The 24,667-nt window shown below is 43.4% G+C and overlaps 2 protein-coding genes and 1 long non-coding RNA gene across 7 annotated transcripts in view; 1 reads left to right on the top strand and 2 right to left on the bottom strand.

Annotated features, from left to right (window-relative positions):
• Positions 1-11,004, bottom strand: part of ACAD10 (acyl-CoA dehydrogenase family member 10) — a 30,186-nt gene extending 19,182 nt beyond the window's left edge. Inside the window, exons 1-7 of one of the 5 annotated variants that reach the window (XM_050924569.1) lie at positions 10,908-11,004; positions 9,732-9,929; positions 8,491-8,639; positions 7,243-7,437; positions 4,520-4,678; positions 3,582-3,741; positions 614-755 (exon numbers count right to left, since the gene is read on the bottom strand). In XM_050924569.1, coding sequence (XP_050780526.1) covers positions 614-755; positions 3,582-3,741; positions 4,520-4,678; positions 7,243-7,437; positions 8,491-8,639; positions 9,732-9,918 — 992 coding nt within the window. In that variant the 5' untranslated portion in view covers positions 9,919-9,929; positions 10,908-11,004. Of the gene's footprint in view, positions 1-613; positions 756-3,581; positions 3,742-4,519; positions 4,679-7,242; positions 7,438-8,490; positions 8,640-9,483; positions 9,621-9,731; positions 9,930-10,211; positions 10,422-10,907 lie in introns of those variants that run through there. The other 4 variants (XM_050924571.1, XM_050924568.1, XM_050924570.1 and 1 more) reach the window with 4 other exon arrangements.
• A 42-nt stretch (positions 11,005-11,046) lies between these two features.
• Positions 11,047-24,667, top strand: part of BRAP (BRCA1 associated protein) — a 19,515-nt gene continuing 5,894 nt past the window's right edge. The window contains exons 1-10 of the mRNA XM_050924567.1: positions 11,047-11,225; positions 12,347-12,508; positions 13,354-13,558; positions 14,478-14,667; positions 16,334-16,447; positions 17,327-17,475; positions 20,246-20,321; positions 20,881-21,019; positions 21,533-21,642; positions 23,035-23,124. Coding sequence (XP_050780524.1) covers positions 11,144-11,225; positions 12,347-12,508; positions 13,354-13,558; positions 14,478-14,667; positions 16,334-16,447; positions 17,327-17,475; positions 20,246-20,321; positions 20,881-21,019; positions 21,533-21,642; positions 23,035-23,124 — 1,317 coding nt within the window. The 5' untranslated portion in view covers positions 11,047-11,143. The remainder of the gene's footprint in view (positions 11,226-12,346; positions 12,509-13,353; positions 13,559-14,477; positions 14,668-16,333; positions 16,448-17,326; positions 17,476-20,245; positions 20,322-20,880; positions 21,020-21,532; positions 21,643-23,034; positions 23,125-24,667) is intronic.
• LOC127035069 (uncharacterized) overlaps positions 22,412-24,667 on the bottom strand; it is a 21,187-nt gene continuing 18,931 nt past the window's right edge. Inside the window, exons 4-5 of the long non-coding RNA XR_007769553.1 lie at positions 23,893-23,955; positions 22,412-22,612 (exon numbers count right to left, since the gene is read on the bottom strand). This is a non-coding gene — a long non-coding RNA (uncharacterized LOC127035069). The remainder of the gene's footprint in view (positions 22,613-23,892; positions 23,956-24,667) is intronic.

Genomic DNA, 24,667 nt, shown 5'->3' with positions numbered 1-24,667 from the left:
TGGCTAAAGAAGATTCTCCTTCACATCAAGTAGGGGTGAGGAGAGACCTGTGGCCTATTCCTGATGATGACATCCACAGAATCATCCTAAAGTGGAGGCAGCTTGTGTCCTACTGAAGCTGCAGAGTGAGTTTAACAGGACAGTCTACTTCCACCAAGAGTAATTACATTCTAAGTCAAAGAGGCTACCACCCTCCAGTGCTTGCAATATGCACTCTGAGAGCTCTAATCAGCAGGAGCTCAGTTTTATGTATCATCCTAAAGGAGGCAACACGGACAGCACAGTGCCTCGTAATGCCATGCTGAGTCACTGGCGCAGTATTAATGCAGATTGAACCAGGTCACCTCTTGAATCACACGCAGCACTTCCTTAAATGTGCTAAGAGGAATATGCCTGTCACTTATACTACAACAAAGGGTCTCTTTCCTAAGTCTGCCAGTTTCCTACTGACAACTACTCTCATGGAGCAGGGCTTGGAATAGAAAAGGTGAGACTGGAAAGCAGCACTGTCTACAGGATGTGCACATCTGGAATTGCGTTCCAGTAATCCGAGAGCGCCTATGTTGGCCAGCCAGAATTGGGAACAGCTCTGTAGCGCACTGTGCCTTTTCACCTGTACTCCCTCTCCACAGCATGAGCAGTCGGAAGTAGGTTGCCAGGAGGTTTCTTCCTCAGGACTAAGTGACGATCCCCAAACTTGATATAGTAAGTGGGGTTAGACTGTCCATGACTGAACTGTCGTAATATCAGAGGACCTGAAAGTTTGAAAAGGGATGATCAATGAAGAGAAAAGTACAAGAACTGAAATTATTTCCCCTCTCTTTTCCATGTTTTATTTTAGTCTAAAATGGACAAAGCTAGAGACTGCCGCTTGCATCAGCAGAAGACTGAGCACTGCCCCATTGTTATGGAATCAGTATGGGCCTCTTTTGAGTGACCATGATCACTCTCGGATGGCAGTGGGCCAGAAATCTGCTTGACCTTTGCTCTGTATTTTTGCCCAGTGCTCCTTCCAATCACGAAGTTCTATGCACAGGTTGTTTCCCAGAGAAAGGGAAAGGAGCTATTACTCTGCCTTAACAAGAGCTGAAGGCTGCAAAATGTAGCACTTACTACAGTCATTTGGGCCCTTGTCACTGGACACTGGATCACTGCAATGAGTTCTGAATGGGGACAACGACATCTGAAGACCATTTGGAAACTGCAGCTAGTATAGAATGCAGCTGTTTGCTTGATGCTTAAAGCCCTCTACCTTGTACCCAGCAAAGCAAGCTAGAGGCTCCTTTCATGTGCCCTTCCTGCTCTAAGGGCTTTATCCTCAAAAGTATTGAGCACACTGGCCCTGATCCAGCAAAACACTCACCCATATAAATAACTTTGAATAGGTGCAGAGTTTCAATGAAGGCAGTAGGATTTCTCACGTGCTCAAAGTTAAGCACAAGCTTACTGGATTGGGGACCGAGTGCTCTGCACCTTACAGGTTCCCTTGTTCAGGGATTTCCATATTTTGTCATTCCATTTAGCCATATTCCCCTTACAGTCTCAGCCATCCCTTCCTCTCTAGTCATCTATAGTAGTACCAGCACTATTCCGACACCAAAAGGGACAATCAGACATTTCCATGGGTACTCCAGACCCAGTCTTTAGCGATATGAGAGTGAGGACCACATAGCTCTGCACTCCTCCTGTCCCAGCACAGACAGGGTCAGTGCCTCAGCACAGAGGTGTGAGCTTGCCTGTGAACGTTTATCCTCTCACTTGGCAGCACATTTGACTCAGAGCCTTAATTCACTAACATACCCCACTAGTATTTCAACTATTAATTAGTAAGTCATCTGATCAATCTGAACTGGTAATCTGCAGTAATTGCTGACAGCATGGCTTCTCCAATTTAAAGTGCAGTCAGCTAGAAAAGTGACTGTGTAAAAATGGTCCCTTTTGGCTCAGCAGATCTGCTCCCTGTGCATATTCAGAGTCAGAGTTGCTGATTTTAATGATGAAAATCATTTTTTACTGAATGTTATTCCTGCAGAGCAGACACATAAGATGGATTCTATTCTATCTCCTTCATCAACAGAATTGTTCACTAATGGCTATTTTCCAAATCTTTATTACAGGGGTGATAATATATGAACTGAAAAGACCTCAGTTTGATCACAGGGTCTGATTGCAGTTAGAAAATCATCCTTTTTGCTTGTAAACTGTGCACATATGATCTGCAGTCTTTGACAGTCATGTTTCAGAATACCATATAAATGCACTTCAATATCATTTACATAACACTGGCGCCTTTGTTTGACTAATACAGCATATTACATATTATACATAGTGTGACCCACAAGGGCATAGCTTCTAAGTCAATGGTGCAATTTCTTTAATAATACAGCCCCTCTCCTGGCTTGAAATAGAGGTGAGATTCTGGAAATCTAATGGCAGAAAGAAGCAGCAAAGCTGAATCTTGGTTTTGCACCAGTTACAACTAGAGCCAAGGAACTGGGACTATGTTATGGTTTTAAAAATACTGCTTTTTAAAATCCAAACCAATACAGAGCATAAAAAACAGTCAGGTTTGGTTCAGACATGCAAATGATAGGGATTCAGGATTTCTGTAACCTGATCCTCCAAGTCCTACTCAAAAGGATATTGTCAAGCAGCAGAAATTCAACATCTCAAGTTCTTCAAGCCTAATGTCAAAAGAAACATTTTCATGATCTGATTTTAATTTAAATGTAAAGATTTTTTTAAATTTAGTTAAATATTGCCCATGCAATGCTTGCCTTCCAAAAGTTGCACAACTGTGCTAATGCAAGAAAACACAGAAATGAAACTGACTAGAAACCAAAGCAAAGTTAACTGATCTGTTTTCATTACCCAAGCAGAATGAAGTATGCAAGTAAACAAATAGCATGAATAATGAAAAGGAAATTAGATGTGTTGAATTCTCTCTCTTTAAATAATCTTAGTAGTTATTAATAGTCCAGCTAACATACTTGCTTGTATTGAAACAGGACTTTGAAATCTGACACTGTTGCTTTACAACTTGATCTAATCCAAATTAAACTACAGATTTCCTAGATGATGAGATGTTTACATTGTGGTCCTAAATGGCAATGTAATATCTGTGTGCCTGAGGCAGCAGCTGGAATCCCCTGGCAAAGAAGTGCCCTCCTGCCAGGGAGTATCATTCAGTGGCTATTACCAATTTTACAAGTGTTGGAGAAGAACCACTAGGAACAACAAATGCCTTTTAAGAAAGATGCAATATCTAGAAGCTTTAGGTCAGGGAGCACAATGCTACACAATACAGATACTCACTGTACAGGCAAATGAACAGACATCAAATGCAGTATAGTCACAGAGCAGGTTTTCCTTCTAACTATCCAGGTAAATACCAATAACAATGTTTTAAACAGCCTAGCATTTCACAACGAGCTTGGAAAGGTACCTAAACCATGAGAGTGGCTTTGCAGTAGTTGATACTATTAATATTTTTTTAAATCTATTTGCCTTATGCTGGAAAGAGCCAGCAGACCCAGAATATGTGACCTTTAAAGTTGTAAAGTATTAAAGAGCTAAAATACCTGTTGTCTGGCCACCTAGGACCTCTTCAAGGTACTTCTGTAGGGGATCTTTTGGAATTTCCATTGTTGGTCTCACTAGGCAAGTGTGTGGAACAAATCCCCGCAAAGGGAAGCCCAAGCAGGTTTCTAACTCTTTGAGAGCTGCTTCTGGGTCATCAACCTGATCCCGGCAAGAAAACGTTGTACAATAAATAGCTAAGAAGATTCTGATCTCTTGGCAGAGCCAGGGTTCTGCATTCCTGTGACTGCTCTGTAGCATCTGCCATGACACTACATCAAAGGTAGCCCCAACACGGCCTTCCCTCTCCTGATCTAAGCACCTACATTTTGCCTGGCTTCTGACCTAAAGAAAGGGGAAGCAATTCCAGTGGGGAGAGGATGATCGTACTGCAAGCTCAGGCTGTGATAACAGTGGGAGTTCCCAGTGGGACAGGCAGAGGGAGGTCAGAACTCAGTCCATCCATGAGTCCTATCCTTACCCTTCCACCTCCTCCCCACGGTTTGGAAGTTAGCTAACCCCCAGGTGTAATATACATGAAGCTTATCTAGCTCCCACAGGGCTAGTTAATTAAGCCTCACAACCCCATGTTTGGCAGATGTCATTACTGCTGTTTAACAGATGGAGAACTGAGGTGCACAGGGAGGGAGGAGTGATTTGCCCAAGGCCCACAGGGAGTTGGTGGCAGAGCTGGACACGGAACCCTGCAGTCTTGGCATCCACAGTTAACCCTGTAGTTATTTGGCTTACTGGTGTCATACAGTACAATGGACATGTTCAATGTGTGAAGCAAGGCAATCTGTATCTAATGCCGTTGTGTGAAAATACTAAGCACATTCACATCAAATGCAGAATTTGGATTTAGAAACCAAACCAAAATATTTAAGACAATAAATACCAACAACTGTCCCCATGCAGCCCTGAGGGTGCTACTTTGTACCTTCACTGTCTTAATGCCAAGCTGGGCGGCTGCTTTCAAGTTCTGCCCAATATCATCAAGGAAGATGGATTCCTTTGGCTGAACACCCAAGCGCTCCAAGCATAACGTATAGATACGAGGGTCTGGTTTGCATATCCCTTCCCGGCAAGATTCAATTACCTACAACAACATACGATCAAGACAGGTATGCACAAGGCCATTGTAATTCTCGTTCCTGAATATCAGGACTGCTCTGGACATGGAGGATACAAGTATGAAAGAGCGTGTGACTGACACACAGTGCAATAAATGAAACAAAGGACCATGAGACTGCTGCACACACCTAAACAGGGGTAGAGCTGCCCTGGTAGTGAGGCTATGACCTAATCTGATGAATCATTGTTCTGCAGACATATTGCCTCAGCTGTGATCCTGTCGGATCAACCAAGCTAAGCAGGGTCAAGTCAGTACTTGGATGGGAGGCCTTCAATGAATATTCAGGGTGCAGGTGGTTCCATAGGCGGCACTCTTTCACCAGTCAGTACTAAACTAATAGTTTGATATCGTGCTAAAGGCGGGCTGAACTGCTGGGGTTGTCATCTTGCAGTTGAAATGCAAAACTGAGGTCTTGAACTGTTATGCTCATCAGCAATCCCTAATCAATTTTCACAGTAGTAGAGACGTTAACTCCAATGTCCTGTCCAAATTCCAATTTCAGGAAGTACATACTGTCTCCACAAATACTACACTTACAACGGGATACAAAATTAGCTTAGATGCCACACTGATGGGCACTTTAAAGACAAATATCTAAGATATAGACATTTTCCTTCACTTCCTGTCCTAAATTATTGCGTAATCTTGCTGTGCATTGTTAAATGGCAACCACATTCCAGAGGGGATGATATTTCACTGCTAGGCGTGTCCTATATACAGGGTATGTAGCTATTAAAGTGCTCTGAGAATGCTTTGAGATGAAAGGCACTTTAGAAACATACCTTCCTATTATAACAGTATATTATCTTAATAGATACTGTTTTTTCTAGTAAAACACATACAAGGAAAGGTGAATAGAAATTGATCTAACAAGATGACTTTAAACAGTCATAACTTTTAAAAACAAAGATCTGATTTCTTTCATGTATGAATTGTTTTTCCTTCAGTGAGGGCTATAAAACAAGCCTAAATTATGAGTGAACTTCCGGAGTTCAGTCAGTGCAAAAATGTGAGTTGGCATATACAGGAAAAGTGCATTGTTAAAAAAAAGGTTTAAAAAAAGAAATTCCTTCCTTACAAAACAACATCCTAGAGGACTGAAATCCACAGAATTGTACAGTTTTGATTTCCTTTTCCCCTGTGCTATTTGCTTCAGTGTTGCGCGTCACTCAGCCAGGCCCGGGACACTATACTCACCTGTTTATGAAGGCAGTTTCAGTTTGGGTGTCCTTACATTCTGTAGTTGGGATTCAACACATACACAGAAAGAGTTCGACTCATGGTAGATTTTGTGAAATCTTGTAAAATAAAACTTAAACTGTGTCCAGACTATACACTGATATTGTCTCTAAATCTAGGTGCAGCACTGACTGTTCCACACTTACTATGCAAAACGAACGGACACCTGGTGACTAGAGCAAATGCAAGGAAATTGGAAGTATAGAGTATCCTGTTTAGTTTCGAATGTGCTGAAAACTCAGCCAGATTTAAGATAACCGATCAGAAAAAAAAAAAAAAAAAAGATTATTAACTTAGATATAATGTATATTTACTTTGGGGCTTTTTCTCTTAAAACGCATCTATTACGTGAACATGTATACAACTGGCTATTTGAGAGTTGAAGATGAAGCTGCTGTATCTGGAGCATTCAATGACTGAATATTCTACCACCCACTGAACAGCAGAGGAAAGGTTAATCATTTCATCTAGAACAGACTTAACATCAGAACATCAAAGGTTTCAGACTTCACAATGCTGTCCACATTCCTTGCTCACACTTAGCATCTGTGCTCGTTTACAGCACAGGAGAGAGAACGTTCACAGAAGACAGCCAAAATACTTTACTTTAAACTCCATCCCTCTTGAGAAGTCCATGGCGGAATGAGAAGCTCCCCCGACTAGATTTAAGCTTAGATTCTGGAGCACAAGATGGCAGCATTCCAAAATAACTAACTAACTAAAGACAATAAGTAAATATATAAATAGCTTGCTGAATCAGCATCAGCTTGCTTATTTCAACCTCTGATAAGACCAAAGACGTGTCCCTATGTCCCTGGCCAAAATTTCCCCTCGTCTCTCCAACTGTTGAGATGGCTATCTGCCTGGCTGCTGTCCACTCTCCCAGATATGACAACATTTCAGTGGGGCCGTGTGTATGCAGTGTGTGAAGTGCTCTCTAGGACCCTTTGAGATGAATGGAGCTTTGGAACTGTTAATAACTTATATAGAACATTCCATCTTCTAAACCTTTTACAGGCATTAATAGACATGTAATATGCTAGTTAATTGTGGGCCACTTTGTAATGAATCCACCAAATGCACAGGTGGCTGGAACTCACTCTAACCCTTGCTATGGGCTAGTCACTAGGGGGAGATGCAGCTGAAGACACACCATGTGTTATACTAACACACAGTATATTTATTACTGTTCTACTGTCTTTAACTTGGACCTGCACTTAGAGAATTCTGCTGAATGCTTTTTATAAATCTAGCTACATAAATGCATGTTTTAATCTGTTCAGGCTTACCACGTCAAACTGGTTTCGGTCTAGGGGCAAAAAGCTCACCCCACTGTGAAGGTAGAAGTTGTTGCTTAGAACAGCTGTCTTAAGACCTTCTGCCCGGATACACTCTAAGGCTTCAGTCATAATGGGGAGCTGTTTTGACATCTGACTACTGGTTAGATCAGAGAGAAAGGAGTCCACTGGAACAGACAAGTTTGCCTAAGAAACAAGAGAAACCCCAACAATGATCATCAGCAGCAAATGGAAGAAAATGTCAAACTTTGTGCATAGCCTGAGATTGGCTGATCATTTTAGCGTATTGCCCCACTTCCTCCTGTAACAGGAGGCACTCAGCCTAGCTCTCCAGCTAAACTGCTCAAACACAATACATAAAAGTTCCTTAGGTTCCTAATTCTAGGAAGAAAGGAGCTGAAGAGTTAAGCGTTAAAGGGATGACGCTGGGGAAGAGACACAACTAGAGACCCTTATTTAATTTACAGTGCACTTCCACCACGGCAACAGGGCGGATTGCAAATAAAACCATTCATTACAACTCAGCAATCAAAAAAGGAACCTTCCTTGTAGACTGATCTTTTTGACAAAGGCTTGATTGAAAAGCTGAGCCTTGCTCCACTACAGATTGAGTATGTTGGCTTCTGGAGCATGGTGCAAGTTCCACTGAAACTACAGACGCTCACCAAGCATGTTGCTTCTAGCTTCTAGTCCACCTAGGAACTGTTGCCAAAATTCAGTTTCTGCCTCCTGCATGATGCCTAAGGAAGGAGGTGATCTCTTTGCTGAGGAACCTCTGCTTCTTCTCTCTCCCTGCTAACCCTTCATCAGAGGTGGATATCACACATCTACACTGGCTCTCTTGGCACTGGAAGTGGAAAAACTAAGAAAAAAAGCTATGTAGCAAGGAAGGCAGAAGGGAAGGGACCAGATTAAGGCAGCCTCTACTAAAGTACCAAAATAATGACTGCAGTGTAAACATCTAGATAGGCAGATAGAGTAGACAGCTGTGTCTCTTAAATGCATGAGAAAATGCTTGAGAAAATTGCACTGCAGACAGGAAAGTCCACACCTGCCCCAGTGCTACACATGAAGCAACAGTAGAAGCAGCAGCAGAACCTTCTACAGACAGGACTCTTTTAAAAATTGCTCTTTTGTTAGCTCTATGATTTCTATGCAGTTTGATGAATCTGCATGAAACCCCATTCTCCTGTGAGGAGTCAGCAAGAATCAAGCAGGAAAGCTGGGAGCTTGGCTTACAATCTCAGAGCACTGATGTCCAAATTCTTGCAAAAACTCCGCTGATGTCAGCTCTCCTCTCATGTACCTCATCCAGGGCCTGTTCTCCCCTCCAGATATTAAGGCTTGTTTGATAGTGCCAGGAGGAATATGATTCCGCACCTCCCATTCTAAATAAAGGAAGGTAGCAGAGTGAGGAGACAGCACTTATAACATTGTCAGGAGTGGGAAAGCCCTAATGGATAAGGCTGTGATTCTGTCACGGAGGTTGCAGAAGTCACGGATTCCGTGACCTCAGACTGGCCCTGGGGAGCACCGAAGCCGTGGTACCAAGGCAAGCTGCACCAGCTACTGCTCAGACGGCCCTGGGCGGCTGGCCCCAGGGAGTGCCCTAGCAGCAGTCCCAGGGAATGCCCCAGGACCAGCTGCACCAGCTGCTGCTCAGGTGGCCCCGGGGCAGCTGGCCCCAGGGAGTGCCAGGGCAGCGGTCCCCGGAGCAGCGGGTGGCTGGGGGTAATTAGCCCCCACAGCCAATGCAGGGGCTAGCCATCGGACCCTGGGGCCTCCCAAAGCAGTGGCAACCTGGGGCCCCAAGGGCTGCTATGTTTTAGTCAGAGGTATTTATATAGTAAAAGTCATGGACAGGTCACGGATTGTCAATTTTTATTTATGTCCCGTGACCATGACTTTTACTAAAAATACCACGTGACTAAATCTTAGCTTTACTAATGGAACTGAAATCCCTCAACACTAGTTGGCATTACAATGAAGTCTAGCACAGAAAAGACAATATTAGCATTCATGAAAGGCGTTGAACTGACAGCCCAGGTGACTGATATCCTCTGTGCACCCACAGAAGAAATACAGTAACAGTTTCCCCCAAGTCATCCTGCCAATGTGCCTCAAACCTATACTAGGGAGAGTGAAAGGATTAGTTCATGTTCATATAGTAGTCAGAAGTACTACAGGACAGTTTAATCTTCACCCCCTCCCATTCAACCCTTGACCTCCCACCTGCAAATGCCAACAAGATTGCCAGCTATGTCAATTCTAATAGTTTTGATGATGTGTATGTGTTCACTGGAAATTGGAATCACCATCACCATGTCATGTAAGTCCCCAAAGAGGAAGTCAAGTTGACCATCACTGTACTGGAAATAGCAATGAGAGTTATAAATAAATGTGAAATATACTTGTATTAAATGCACAAAAAGGTCACTAGTCAGCTACTCCAGTCAACATGTCCAGTCAAAAACACTCACCTACAGCCACCCGGTAAGGGGAAGGGAGAAGAACTCCCCCCATGTCAAAGATTACAGCTTTATAGAGACTTGATCCAGAATACCTCCACTGTACCAAACTTGGAGGTTTGTATCGTACATGCTTTAGGATTCCTGATGTTCTGGCACATTGGAAATAAGAGGCTTGGATAAATCTCCTAAGGCCCATTCTGCAAAACTCTGTGGAGAAGGGAATGTTTTAGAAGTATATATTTAGGATTCTCTGGCTTCTTCTTTAGATTATAAGTATTTGCACTTAGGTCTTTATATAACACCACTTACACCTTGGACTGAGTTCAAGTGTAGTATCAATTTTATTAGTATTACAGTTTTATTATGCACAGTTCTAAGGTGCCCATCAGGACACTATCTGAGCATGTATAACATACAGGCTCTGGATAGGTGATCATGTTGCCCATTGTCCGTGGGAAAGATAAGGGAGACAGCGTGAAGGAATCTCACCCAAGCGGGTGGCCCCGTGTCAACGTGATACAGCAACTTAGCACGGCAGCAGATACAATTACACAATTTCCCCTATGCTGTGCCTTCCCAGATCCCACAAAACCTTGTTCATACTGCTCAATTCTACCCTCACCACCCCTTAGCCTGGGGAGGAAATTTACCTTGGGCACCTTCCTTAAGCAAGGCCCCACTCTATTGCCCCGTCCCTTCCCCACCTCACATCCAGCCTCCCCCAACAAAGCCCACTCCCATCTGCCCCCAGCCTCCCCCACAAGGCCCACCCCCATCTGCCCCCAGCCTATCCCCTACCCCCATCTGTCCCTTACCTCTCCCCAGGCCCACCCCCATCTGCCCCCAGCCTCCCCCCAGGTCCAACCCCATCTGCCCTCAGCCTATCCCCTACCCCCATCTGTCCCCAGCCTCCGCCACAAGGCCCACTTCCATCTGCCCCCAACCTCCCCCCAGGTCCAACCCCATCTGCCCCCAGCCTATCCCCTACCCCCATCTGCCCCTTACCTCTCCCCAGGCCCACCCCCATCTGCCCCCAGCCTCCCCCACAAGGCCCACCCCCATCTGCCCCCAGCCTCCCCCCAGGTCCAACCCCATCTGCCCCCAGCCTCCCCCCTACCTCCTCGGCCCACCGCCATCTGCCCCCAGCAACCCCAGGCCCATCTCCAGCCCGCCGTGACCTCTGACCTTCAGCGGAACGAGGCTGTGGCCCTCGAGGGGGGAGCCCTCTCCTAGCAACAACACTCGTAGTATAGGTAAATGAATCTCACGTGACCAGGGCCCCCGCGCAGCGCCTGCGTGACCCCGGCGGGTCAGAGGGCAAAGGTCTCGGGGGCGGAAGCAGGCGGCTCACAATCCCCGGCGTTGTGCTGTGTCCGGGCCGTTCCCGCTCGGGCCCCGCCGGCCCGGGATCCCCGGCCCCTATGAGCGTGTCACTCGTTGTGATCCGACTGGAGCTGGCCGAGCACTCCCCGCTGCCCGCCGGCTTCCCCTACAGTGCGGCCGGTGAGACCCGGGGAGCCGAGCCGGGCCGGGCGGTGGGGCCGGCGAGTCGCTCGCCCCTCCCCCCAGAAGGTCTGATCTGAGGGGGGTAGCGGGAAGGTGCCCCCCGATGGAACTGGGGGAGCAGGGTATCCTCCCCCCAGTGCAGGGGGACGGGGCTGGTGGGGGAGGGGGAGCAAGGTGTCTTCCCCCCCCGAGCAGGGGTGGGGGGCTAGTGTGTATGTGTGAGAGCGGAGTTTTCTGTTCCTCGTTCTGTGCAGTGCAAGGGGACTGATGTTTGTCGCTCTCTGGGGGTGGGGGTGCTGGGGAAGCAGCGTGTCTGTCTGCAGATCTCTGAAGGGGGTTGGGGTTTGGAAGCAGGTGCCCCCCCCTGCCCTTTGAAGGGGGAGGGTTAACGTGTTTTGTTGGTGGTTTTTTTTAAATTTGTTTTTATTTCTTTTGTTTTGCAGTTTTTAAAAGAAAACAGCCTTGCTCAGGGCAAACTAAAACTTGTGGCAGCAGCAAATGGGTGTGATGGTGGTGGAGGGGGTCCCCTCATCAACAGCTCTTAGACTAAACATCTCGTAAAGTTATTAAAGTGTATTGAGGTGTAGGCAGATAAATGCAGTCAAATTTGACGGAAGTGACTAAAAAGGGACCACTCTCCTGTATAAAGGATAATAAATCAAGACTCCCTTTGTTATCAGATAAAAACCCTATGAAATCTGACCAGGCTATAGCTGCCACCCGTATATATGCAGTAATGGTGCTTATATGACTCCTCAGAGTTGGTTAAGTGCACTGTTTGGAGGGATGATTAACTCATCCTAATATCTAACTACATTTTGTCCTTTTTTGTAGCTTCACAGCTGTTGAATATAAAATAGAGAGAGAAATTATTTTAAAGAGTGACAGACCGCGTTTGTTGTAGCGGAAATAAAATATATTCTCAGGACTGCGCTCTTCTGATTCATGTTTTTGCTGGCCGGAAGAAGGAGTAAAAGCAGTTTCAAGAATTAATTTAATGAGCTAGTAATGGCCTAATTGCTGTTTACACAGGTCTGCGCTGTCCTGGATTGAGTAGAGTTGTTTGTTTCTGCTTCTGGGTAGCTATTGCAATGACATTAATCATTGTTTCTACTTAGCCACTGAAATGTCTGATGAGGAAATCAAAGAAAAGTCATTAGCTTCAGCTACAGCCTGTCTAGAAGGAAAGGCACCTATGGAAAAAGCAGCAATTATTCACCAGCATATTGGTCGCAGAGAGATGACAGATATGATCATAGAGACCATAAAGTCCAATCCAGGTACCCATTCCAAAAGTTTGAAAAGGGTGGGTTTGGTCCTGTTAATTTCTCTGGTACATTTGTATGGCTATGCTACAATTTGTTGCATAAGTTGTCTCTTAGAAGTATTAAAATTGGGCTGATTTTCCGAAGTGCTGGGCATGCAGGAGTGCCCATCGACCAAAATCTATTGTGTTAGAAATGTAAGGGCATGAAAATGCCAGGCTTTTTTAAGAATTATTTTTTGGGACCGAGTAGGAGAATCCATTTGGCCAGGCAAAGCACTGCCCAGCAGGGACAGCATCTTGCCAGTAATCGCAAAGAGTATACTGGTTTATGTGTGCGTGCACATTAGAGTACCCTATCCTTGTGATTAGCAGGCAGGTTTCGAAATGCTCAGTTGTTTAAAGTAAAATTCTATAACTTGTGGAAAACTTACTTCAGAATGGAGAAAAAAAATCAAAACTAGATGATATTAAATTCTATAGCCAAACAAATCCCAAGGAAAATTGTCTTGACATTGTTTGCTTTCATATTTAATTCAATAAAATCTGTTTTTTAACTGTAGAAAAGTCAGTGTGCTGCAGAACTTAGCATGGCACCCTTCAGGGCTTGTCTAGCTGGCTTCACAGCACCCCAGGGCCTTGCCAATAGCTCTCAAATACTGGTGACAAAAGATGCTTAGTAGTTATGTTGATGGTTATTGTATGTCCAGACCCCATAGATTAGAACTGTCTGTAATTCTGTTTTCAAAGGGAATTATTTGACTTAACATCTGGCTCTGTTGTACATTAAGATGACAATTAAAGTGCAATTGAAGTTTCTAATGTGTGGCGTGTAATCAGAAAGCTTTTGATTTGTAAAAGATGAGACAAAAGCTGCAGTGGAAGGAAGAAAATCTTCAGAGGCTTCATCTGTTGACGATAAAAGTAAACGTGATGGTCAAACTAAAGAATGTGTTGAGGCTGCTCCAGACTCGCCATCTAAGCAACTTCCTGACCAGATTTCCTTCTTCAGTGGGAATCCATCAGTTGAAATAGTTCATGGCATTATGCACCTGTACAAAACAAAGTAAGAACACGCTTAACTAATTATAGACTTAGTGGGAACAGTGCCATAGAATTATGCTCCCATCCAGAAGGGTGAGTCAGTAAACATCGGGGCTGCTGCTCATTGGACTGGCAGAGCAGTGACACACTGGTAGTGTGATATATTGGCATCCAGAAAGGATTACAGTGCCATCTGAATTGTATAGCTATAGTAATGGTAGAACCTGAAGCAGGTCCGGGCCTTCCAGCCATGGGTAAGGTCACTTCTGGTAGTGTGTGCTAGTGCCAAGGTTAGAAGTGACGAGATAAGTAAAAATAGTGGCTTCAGACAAACTGGTTTTGAGAGGACTCTGTTGAAGGATATCCCTGCATTCAAATTCCTACAGCAGAAATAGGGTGAGAACCTTCACTTTTGAAATGTGTTGGGTTTTTTTTTTATTATTATTTTTATGATAGCACAATTGTATATGTTGGGGAGCTGAACGAGAATTTCAATCTCCAATATTCATCGTGAAAGTTACCAGGACACAATGACATGTTGTATCCATACTCCATTTTTAGTGATAATCGTTAACTCATTTGTTCTAGGAATATTTTGAGCATTTGTGATTTGCAAGTTCTAACTACTTTTCTAGAACTACAGATGTCAGTTTGAAGGGGAGGATCTGTCTCTTCCAGTGCTGCACATATCTTCAGCAAACAGTTCCTGACAAAATTTGTGTGCGCATTTAGACTTGTTACCACAACCTCTTGTTAAATCTTAAATGCTTGCAAATAGGTAAAGAGCTTTGAGGTTGATGTTTAAAATAATGTTAATAGCTGACCATTTGAACTATGAAGCATCAAGTTTTCTTTTCGTCTTCTATGTAAAATGCCATTGTCTTATTATAGGATGTCTAACTTGACCTCAGTTTAAGACAGTCTAATTATTGTCTTATTAGTAAGATGACCTCCTTAAAAGAAGATGTAAGGCGCAGTGCCATGCTGTGTATTCTCACAGTCCCTGCTACAATGACCAGTCATGACCTTATGAAGTTTGTCGCCTCATTCTATGAAGTAATTGAACATATGAAAATCATCAGAGATTCCACTCCAAACCAGTATATGGTGCTGATAAAATTTAGTACACAGGTAAAACCTAAAGATATTAGACTCCTTTGCCGTAGGAACTGTTTTAGAAATGGCTTGTATATTGCTCTATAGATACTATTTGAAGGTGCTTTCCAACTTCAGCGACCTGCTGTGTTACCTGAGATCACACACCTTATCCTCTTGCTGTGTAAAGCGAAGTGTCTTTCTCACGCTTTCCTTAAAGCAACAGTGAGCCTGGTAGGCCTGGAATTAGGCCTTCATCTTGAATGGCTGCTGTGAAAGCAAGTGCCTCTCTATCCTACTTCATACTTTGTCATAGCAGATGGTTGTGTTGAAATCTAGAAAATCCTGCTTTCGGGTGCTTCGGAAATGACTCTGCTTCTAGTAAGCAGACAAGGATGGAATAAAAGTACAGCATGCCAATAAACATACTCCGATATCTTCATGAGTGCGGGGTGCAGAGCGCAGAGCAGAAAGAGCCTGATCAGTGTGGCAGCATTAGTTTCAATAGGAATGAAAGGCTGAGAAGAGCCGTTACCCATCTAGTCCACTGCTCTGAGGAGAGTAGGGCATTTGTCAAGATCAGCAGGACCACGGAACATACACTGTGTAATAAGCTTCCTTTCTCTCAAAATTGGTAAGGTGGACTAGATGACTGAGTACTGTAGTTCTCATCCATGGCTGTCACAAGGCTAAAATTCCTATATGTGTTGTGTACATGTATGTGCACCCAAAAATGCCGAAAAACCCATTCGATATCAACTTGCTTTGTTTGCACTAGACATTTTCCGAGCAATCTTGCACTAATTCAGCAGAACTGTCCAGAGTTAATTGACTTGGCAGCTTCTCATTTGTCTGTCAAAAATTGCTGATTTCTGCTCCAGTAGGCCCTCAAAGGCAATTGCTGCATGCAGCAAAAGACCATTTGAATTACATTTCATCATTATTTGTTTTGTGAAGCTGTAGGGCTTGTGTATATATGAAGCGACTTGAAACAATGACATGGACAGACTGGAATCACTTCATATTTTACTTATAAAACATGGGGTGGCAAAGAAGAGGTAATGCCCTGAAATCTAGCTCTCTTCACATGATGGTGGGATCACGTACTGGAATATCCCAGCATATTAAAATGTTGCCACCAAGTGATGTTGCCACTGAGTCTGTGGCTTGGCTAGTCATTCTGAGGCAGGTAAAATGATGTCTGTGAATGCCCCCTTCCTAAGTCATACTCTGCTATTGGTGGCTCAACAAATATCTGAGATGCTTTTAAATGAAATGGATTCTCTCCTGTAGTTAAGTTATATGCCATCCTTTTCACCGACATGAATGTCAGAGTTTTTGAATAGGGCCCTTTGCAGCAGCCTCTTTACTCCAAGTTTTTGCAAAGAGACAATATTTGCTTTCCACCCATGCTGAAATTGCTGACTAGGGACAAAACTGATGCTAAAGAGAGAGATTGGCTATTGTTCTTGAATATTAAGATCATAATAGCTCTCCTCACTGTGCACTTCAGTTCTTCCTGCCAATTCAAGTAGAAAACTACTCTGCTGAAACCAGCGTGGAAATGAAGGGATCCTGACTAGCAGGAGCGCTTAAGAGATTAACCTGTGAAATACCTTTATTTTTGGTAATATCATGGCACTTGGAAAATGTCTCATTTGCCTTACTCCTCTTCAACTGGCTCCCTTTGGTTTGTGCACAGGCTGATGCTGATAGCTTTTATATGGCATGCAACGGTCGACAGTTCAACTCCATAGAAGAAGATGTGTGCCAGCTGGTGTATGTGGAGAGGGCTGAAGTCTTCAAATCGGAAGATGTAAGTTTCTTTTTCCGATATTTTACGAGTGGTTTAATAGGATTATCTGGGAGTGGGTAGGGCAGGCCTGGCTGTGGGGCTGGAGGACACTTAACTGCAGCAAGCCCAACTCAGCTTTTCATTGTTGCAGTACTCTCAAAGGGGAGAATGACTTACTCGACGAACTGAGCTCAGCCCTAATACGTGATCACTGAAAATTCTCCAGGTCCAAATTTCTTCCTCCTGCAGTAGATCTTAGAGATTCCCGAAATCTGAATTGGGCATGGTGCAGATAAACTTACCATGTCATGTCTGTGCTTTTGAGAGGCGGTTGTTTGTTCTGAATCAGTAATGCTGGGGCTAGGATAGTGAAGCAAAGTATTCCCCCCAAACAAATGAGTTATTTTCCTTTCAGATTTATCCACTGGTATTTTAACACACAGTAATTCTTCACCCTCGCAACACCTCGGTGTGGTGGAGTAAGTGACCCCTCTGGGGAAGATAAAGCAGAACAATTAAGTGACTTGCGCATGGTCACAGAGAATGTAGAGGAGCTGGGAATAGAACCTGAGGCCTGGCTCCTACTCATGTCTCTGGCATAGCTCCTCTCAGATGTTTAGGAAAAATCACTGAATGTTTTGCCATGCATACAGTTGAGTATTAGTTGTGCACTGTCGATGGTTAGACCAATAATCAAAATAGCTAACGAGGTCAGCCACTGTTGTGGTTGAATTTTTTGTCTGCATTTAAACTTACTGGAATGTTCAACAATCCTTTTACTCCCTAGCCCCCGCAGGTACGAAGCAGTAGGGTAAGAAGTTGTTGTGTAGCTAAACGTACATAACTTACCATAGCATATGGTGTGTGCAGCAATAAGCTTGTGCTCCTTTTCTTGTGAAGGGAGCCAGCCTTCCCGTAATGGATCTGACGGAGCTGCCAAAGTGCACAGTGTGCTTGGAGAGAATGGATGAGTCTGTGAACGGGATCCTTACCACGGTGTGTAACCACAGCTTTCATAGCCAGTGTCTGCAGCGCTGGGAAGACACCACGTAAGAGGCTTTTTATTCTCCTGATTCAAAGCGGCTTAAGGTGTGGTGGAGCTTTTCCTTGTCTACATTGACAGGACCAGCTCTTCGTCCCTAATGCGGGGATGGGAGCTGCTCCAAGCCCTAGTGATCTTTGCCTTCCCTGTTCGGAGGCACAGAAGATAAATCTCCTAGAAAGGATAGTTGGACAAAGCTCCCTCCGTCTCTTCTCAGCCATGAGCTATTTGCAGAGCAACACAATGCTGTAGGAGAGAGATGTCAGTTGTCACTGTTCGACACAGAGACCCTCATTGTCTATGTCCAGTCTTGCACGGCTCAGCTTCTCCTTATCTACGTTTGGTCAGTGTCCTCTCCAGTGACATGTGGATAACTGAGGCTGTATGGGAAGTGTAGTGCAATAGGTGTCTGTCTTAGATGTTTCCAAAGCTACACAAAGTCTCTGCTCTGAGGCATTTTCAATTTAATTTGACATTACAATAACGACAAAGAATTGGGCCTGATAGCTAGAGCAGACTGTGTCCAAGGGGAGATCTTAGCAGCAATGCAAAGCAGAAGGGAAGGGATCAAAAGCCAACAAGGTTACTTGGGAAATGGGAGGTTGCTTCAGTCATAGAGCGCAGCAGGAAAAAGCATGGCCTAGGCTGAGACTAAGGCGATATGCACTCATGTTTCTAGCCAGGGAGCACAGGACCAAGCGTCAGACTCCGAGTGACCCCTTGCACACAGTTCTGCTAGCTGCCATCTCCGTTTCATTACAACAACCGCTGGGTTTTTCCAGAGGCATTGTATTTTAACTAAAGTTGTACCCAGCTGCCTGTACCTGACCCCTTACTCCAAAGTTTTTAGAAACAAAAGTGGGGGGTGGGTGGGAGGAGGAGAGTAGGACTTGCGTATAGAAGCACAAAATCCTGGTCTGAGTCTTGGCCTCTCCCTTTCTCCTCAATCCAGTGGAGGCTAAGTGTGCTGAAGCTGTGATATTCCCAGGCAGTAATCTCAGGGGAGTCAGCCTTGTACTGCTTTACAGTGACCTCTTCTGGAGTAGCATTAGCTGGGCTTTGCAGGGAATCTTGCACCAAAAGCTACATGGAAAGTCCAATATAAATTTCCACTAAAGAGTGAAGTAGTGTGTAACTGCCATTTACCATTACAAATGTGTGTTGCTGAAGGATTTGAGAGATCTTATCCTTAAAACTTGTGCATTCTTGCCTTTAATTACTTAACCTTAATCCTTTAGAGTATTTTTGCTCTTATTAGTTTTACGCATTCCATTTAGATAGTGCAGTCAGATTTGAACATGTCTGAGTCCTTCACAGAATCTCCCAATGAGAACAGAGTCCTTTTATCTATCATTCATATTTTGCATTCCTCCTGGTAATTAGTTGCCATTTGTTGCAGTAACTTGGATTGCCCGATGTTACAGAAAACTAAATATCAGAACCCATCTCAAATTTTTTATTGCTTTCCTGTCTATAATGGCATCATTCCTTTGTTGTTACAGTTAACATTTCACTATATACCCTCTTTTGCATGCCATGTTTCAGCAGAGCTAATTGGTCTTGTCCCAAAGTATACTCCTTACAAAATGTCAGCAGGATTGAATTAATAACTTCTCCGTAAAAATAGCTTGGTGCCTCATAAATCAAAAACAGTTTAAATTTAAAGAAATGAGATTTTGCCAGTGACTGACTAATCCAGATCCCTCCTGACTCATTTTTAACCAAAAACTGGCACAATATCAAAGCTTAAAACATGTGTGTTGCGCAAGGCTACATCTCCTCACTAAAATTAAATCTCTTGCATGACAATTTTTTTCTAATTAATGTTGTTTTGCTAGACTAGAATATTTTCAATAGTGCGTATTTGCAGCATCCTCCCACAAGAATGCAAGAGGATCCGGAGGAGCATTACACAGATAGTAAGGAAATCTGGGTTCTGTCGTCTCAAATTGAGAACATCTAAGTAACAAGGAAGTGGCTGTAGAGAGAAGGGTGGCTTTTTCTTTCCTTTGAATAAAAACTCTACATCTAACCAACCAGGTAATTCTGACACAGCCCACCAACCAGGAGATGCTCCTCACTCTGTATCTACACAGCTCTTACTTCTCACAAGAGCCAAATGCATGACACAGACCCAAACCAAGATGCATTAAAAATTAAACATGAAATGTGAGATGGATAATGATGTAGGGGGCTAGCCCCACTCATGGTGAGCAAAGGGGCTAGCTTTGTTTTTCCAGCTCTCTCCTTCTAAGCTCAAAATCATCATGGTGATCAATTGAAGGAAGTACTGAGGCGGTCCAAAATAATCAGATTGTTCACTATCCAGAAGAGTTTTGCTGGGTGCTTTTTCTTTTAATGTTGAGGACAAGTAATGTTTCGTGACATCAGTTGATTTGCATTGCGTTCTCCATGGAAAAGGCTGGGTGCATTGCCAGTCTCATCTCCCGGCTTTATCCCAGCTGTTCAACTCCTGGATCACAGTTAAAACTAAGATTATTGCAAGATACTTCATCTGGTGTAAAAAAATAGCATTCATCAGTTTTACAGGAATAAATAGTGAGAGAACAGCTGGTTTGTGTAGGAGGGAGGCAAACTTTGGGTCAAACTAGTGAGGAAAAAGCTGAAAGACAGGCAGGGGCAGGGAGTGTCCCACAAAACCCCAGGATGCAACATCTGCCTTAAGCTTCCTGGATAAGGTCAGTTTCTCCCCATCTCAGCAGTAACCATCGGGTTCCATGTATCTAACTGTATCTGCTTGATTGTTATGGTTATAGGTGTCCTGTCTGCAGGTACTGCCAAACACCTGAGCCAGTGGAAGAGAATAAATGCTTTGAATGTGGCGTTCAAGAAGTAAGTAGGTGGGGTGGGAGATGAGTGAGACTTACTAGATTTGATCCCACTGGTACTTTGTCATTTTAGTTTCCTAAATCCCTAATGCACGAGGCTGCTATTGGCCCATCTTCCTTCTGGCTAGATTAAAGCACCCGTTTTCCATTGGGGTCGGTCCACTGGGGGGGGATGGTTTCCCAGAAAAAAAGATGTCCTGCTGTGTGAAATCTTCCCAGGGCCTTTGAGAAGCATAGCAGATCTTTTGGGATGCCTCACTTTGGGAAGATCACTCTTTGGGCTGCCCGTGCATCTGGTACACGGAGACCTCTTTCAGTGGACTTGTACTGTACTGCTGCTGTCCTGCCTTTAGTCTTCACGGTGGTTCACAACAGCCAAACCCTGTGCCTTGCCTGGGAAGGTGATTGGACATTCGAGCAGCAGTGCATGCTGTTGATGGAGGATGCTAGCAGTTGTACTTGCTGGATGCTTTCTCAAACCTCTAAAACCACACAAGCACCTTTTTCACATTAACCAGTGTTACTCTTATTTATGTGCAAAATCTGTCTCCTTCTGTTTACAGAACCTTTGGATTTGTTTGATATGTGGGCACATTGGATGCGGCCGTTACGTGAGCCGGCACGCTTACAAACACTTTGAGGAGACTCAGCACACTTATGCAATGCAGTTAACCAATCACAGAGTTTGGGACTATGCTGGAGGTAAACCTCTCCCTTCTGCTCTTAACGGTAACCTTGCTCGCTTACACATAGTTCTCAGAATCTTTCTGCAGTGGCATTTTTAAGACAGTCCTAGTAATAAAGTTAACATGAAGATTTGAAGGGAGTTTTTGCAGTGTTAATATCCCATCTTCTGGGACCATCTGTTTTCTCTGATAAAGCCATTCCAGATGCTTCAGAGGGAGGCCATAAACCCATAATGCCATAGGGCAACCCTGTAGGATTGGTGGAATGAAGAGGCCTGGCTGCTGATCAATTTGCCCTGAAGCATGACCGAGCTTTTGTAACTGTCTTAGCTAGTGTCAGTGCAGATTCTGTTAAATGTGGAATACGTTATGTAATTACTAACCTCTTTGCCTCCGTATTACTCTGTGGCATCAAGCTGCATGATTAACTGTGCTGTGTCAAGTACTTCCCATAGTTCCAGCCAACTTGTAACACCTGGGTTTTCTCAAATTGAAACTACCTTTGGTTTGGTTGCTTTTCTCTCTTTAGATAATTATGTCCATCGGCTGGTTGCAAGTAAAACTGATGGGAAGATAGTTCAGTATGAGTGTGAGGGAGATTTGTGTCAGGAGGAAAAAATCGATTCCTTACAGTTAGAGGTAAATATTTAGCTTTCTTCAGATACGACTTTGTGCTGCTATATGTAAATGTGCATCAACGCTAAATGTGACCAAAAATGGCATATGTTTTACTGCTTTTTACTTCTTTTGGCTCTGCAGAGCCAACACAGCGAAGAGTTAGCAGGATTCTGTTCCTTCCTGTGCATCATCAACCAAACGTTCATAAATTTCAGTCAGTTACACCTGTGCAAAGTCAGTGGAGTTGCAGAGGTGTTACTGATGGCCAGATCTGGCCAGTGGTGGTGATACGTGAGAAGGGAAGACTCCTAGTTTGACTTTAGGAACCCAGGGTGAGTTTGTGGGGCAGACAGAAGTAAACTGAGCATGCTTGATCTAGAATCTAAGCTCTAGGACCCCCTGGTGGCATTTTTTACAATTATACTTTTCAGTGTGGAACCTTACTTGATTGCTAAATCACTATAACCTTATTTTTTCTGAGAACTTGAATTCTGCCATCTTAATTGGCCGTGGGTTCAAATTCAGCATAGAAACCATCAACAGAACTTAATGTAGGATTTTTAAATAGATACTTCACTGGTAGAGCAAACTAGATCAAACATTGGTAGAAAGAAACATTTAGTAGCTATTTGGAGTCTCTACTGAATATGTTTAAGGGCTTTGTCTTCCTGCTTAAACCTGCATTGAAGTCCTAATCTGGTGGGTGTTAGTGTGCAGCTAAGCAAATGATCATGTTTTCCAAATCCTCATTATAAATTTACTGGAAGATCAAACAGGAAAAGATGAGATGTAAAGCAAGAAGTCCTTGTTTAAACACAAAAATAGCATTGGTAATGAGCATTCCTAGCCAGAAAAAAGCACAAAATACTGAGGATACTTATTCACAGCTGAAGATCAGTTATTTCTCTCCAGGTGCAGATCACATGAGATTTGCACCTAACCCCTCTTCTTAAGGATTTTAGAAGCCTGTTCAGTTGTAGAGTAAAACCACCTGAAAATGGAAAACAAAGTGCTGACTCGGAGATCCTTCAGTAGATCAAATGCAGATAGCAGGTGTGACTGGTAACTTCATGTTCTTGTTGAAGGTAAAACCTAAGGGGACTTACCACTTTTTCTAGGGTGCTTTTATTGTCCTTTCCCCTCATTATAAAGCACTTACTATTGTGATGCTAGCAATGGCCCATTTAAAACTCACAGGGGGAACCCACGAGCATGCAGTAAAGATTTTGCAATTAATTTTTGTTGTCTGTGCACTGCATCTGCAGTTTGTACCTGCTTGTGAAAAGTTTAGAGGGCTGCTTCTGCACAGTTTAATTGTATTAGATTTCTGGAGCCCTTTGGATTTATTGGCATCTGTGAAACGGTGGTAACCTGCCCTGACTATGTATTTTCAAATGTCTTGTATGATTGTAGTACTCCTATTTGCTTACAAGCCAGCTGGAATCTCAGCGCATCTACTGGGAAAACAAGATAGTCCGAATAGAAAAGGATACAGCAGAAGAAGTAAGATTTTTTTTTTCTTCCCTAATCTTGTTAATGGGACACTTGGCCTGATTCTCAATGTGTTGAACACCCTCAGATCCCATTGGCTCTAATGGGAGTTGTGGTTGTTCAGGCCATTACTGTGCAGTTTTAGTGTCAGGGAATTAGGCTGCCATATGAAGGAGAGCTCTTTTTCTTCTTTAGAGGGGAATTAGTTTGGAGATCCTTTCCGTCTTGTGCACAGACTCAGAAAATTACTGATGAGCTGTGCAGGAGGCGGCAAATCACTGCCCAAATTGAAGCCTGACTTAAATTTGGTGGCTCTGAAACCTATGGAACTAGTGGAAATGTTAGGAAGCCCTGAAATGAAAATCTGGGAAATGTCACTCTATGCTATACTAGCCCTCACTAGTCTTTTGTGACTTTAACTTGCTCCACTGAAGAAAGCAGAAATAATCTCTGCTCTGCACATCCCCCAAAAGATGTATTGGTTTAGAGTTCTATGATTTGTGGAGCATTTTATGGGCAGGACGGATCCAAAATGTCTTGGGCAGAAAGGTACAGAGAAGCTTTAGTGAAATTGGAGAATATAAAAAATATCCATAATCTGCTGATCCAATTGGTGTTTGTGCTTTAAGTGAGTAAAAGCTCTTGGCTAAATCCTCAACTGACCCTTGTCTGCATGCTGTATAAGATTACATAAACTTTGTGGCTTCCAACTAATCATGCACTGTATCTGCAGTTAAGCCACTCCATAAACATATAAATAATTCATTTAAAATTAGCTACATGTAGTGGGTCCAGAAAACTTCATTTTCAATAAGAAATGGCTGAAGACCCTTATCTGTGTGTCTGTTTAAAAAAAAAAAAAAAAAAAAAGTTAAAATCCTCTTTGAAATAGCTGAAAACACAGTAGATACAACTCTAGTTTTAAACTAAAATAACTAGGCCATATATTCTGAAGACTCCTCCTTATTCTAAAGATCCCTGTAGTTGTTCATGGAACTCTGTCCTTAGAAAGGCCTTTTGAATTAACTGTACAAAATATTCCACTATCCCTTGGCAAGTGTGCATCCCAAAATTAACCAGAAGTTGTATAAACATTAAACTATGAGTCTGGAAAGCATAAAACCTGACCTGCTTTCACGTGGCTCCATTGAAATCAGTGTGTGTGGTGGCTGTTAAACTTGTCAAGGCTGCTGCTTCAAAAAAGCAGTGTCCATTTGAGTCCATGTTGCGAGTATGTGAAAGGTTTTTTTATTAGCTATTGAATGACATCTCTCTTTCCCCATTTTGAGCCATCATTCCGTTCACTGGGTTAGGATACAAAGACATTCCTTGTTTGTTTGTTTTTTTGTTTTTTCATACATCATTGTAGGTCCACGGCTCACGTATTGGAGTGTGGTCTCTTTAAGCAAGGGTGCCTGGTTGTATATTACAGTGGAACAGGACGCATATGTGGACATATGCAATCTTTTTGGTTTGCATTATGCATGACTGAGAGATAATGTCAATAGGTCACTGTCATATGACAGAGGTCTGTTGCTGCTGCTTAGTAAACACT

The sequence above is a fragment of the Gopherus flavomarginatus genome, chromosome 15 (genome assembly GCF_025201925.1).
Source record: "Gopherus flavomarginatus isolate rGopFla2 chromosome 15, rGopFla2.mat.asm, whole genome shotgun sequence".
In the NCBI taxonomy this organism is placed as follows: Eukaryota; Metazoa; Chordata; order Testudines; family Testudinidae; genus Gopherus; species Gopherus flavomarginatus.
This window is presented reverse-complemented; position numbering and strand designations above follow the sequence as displayed.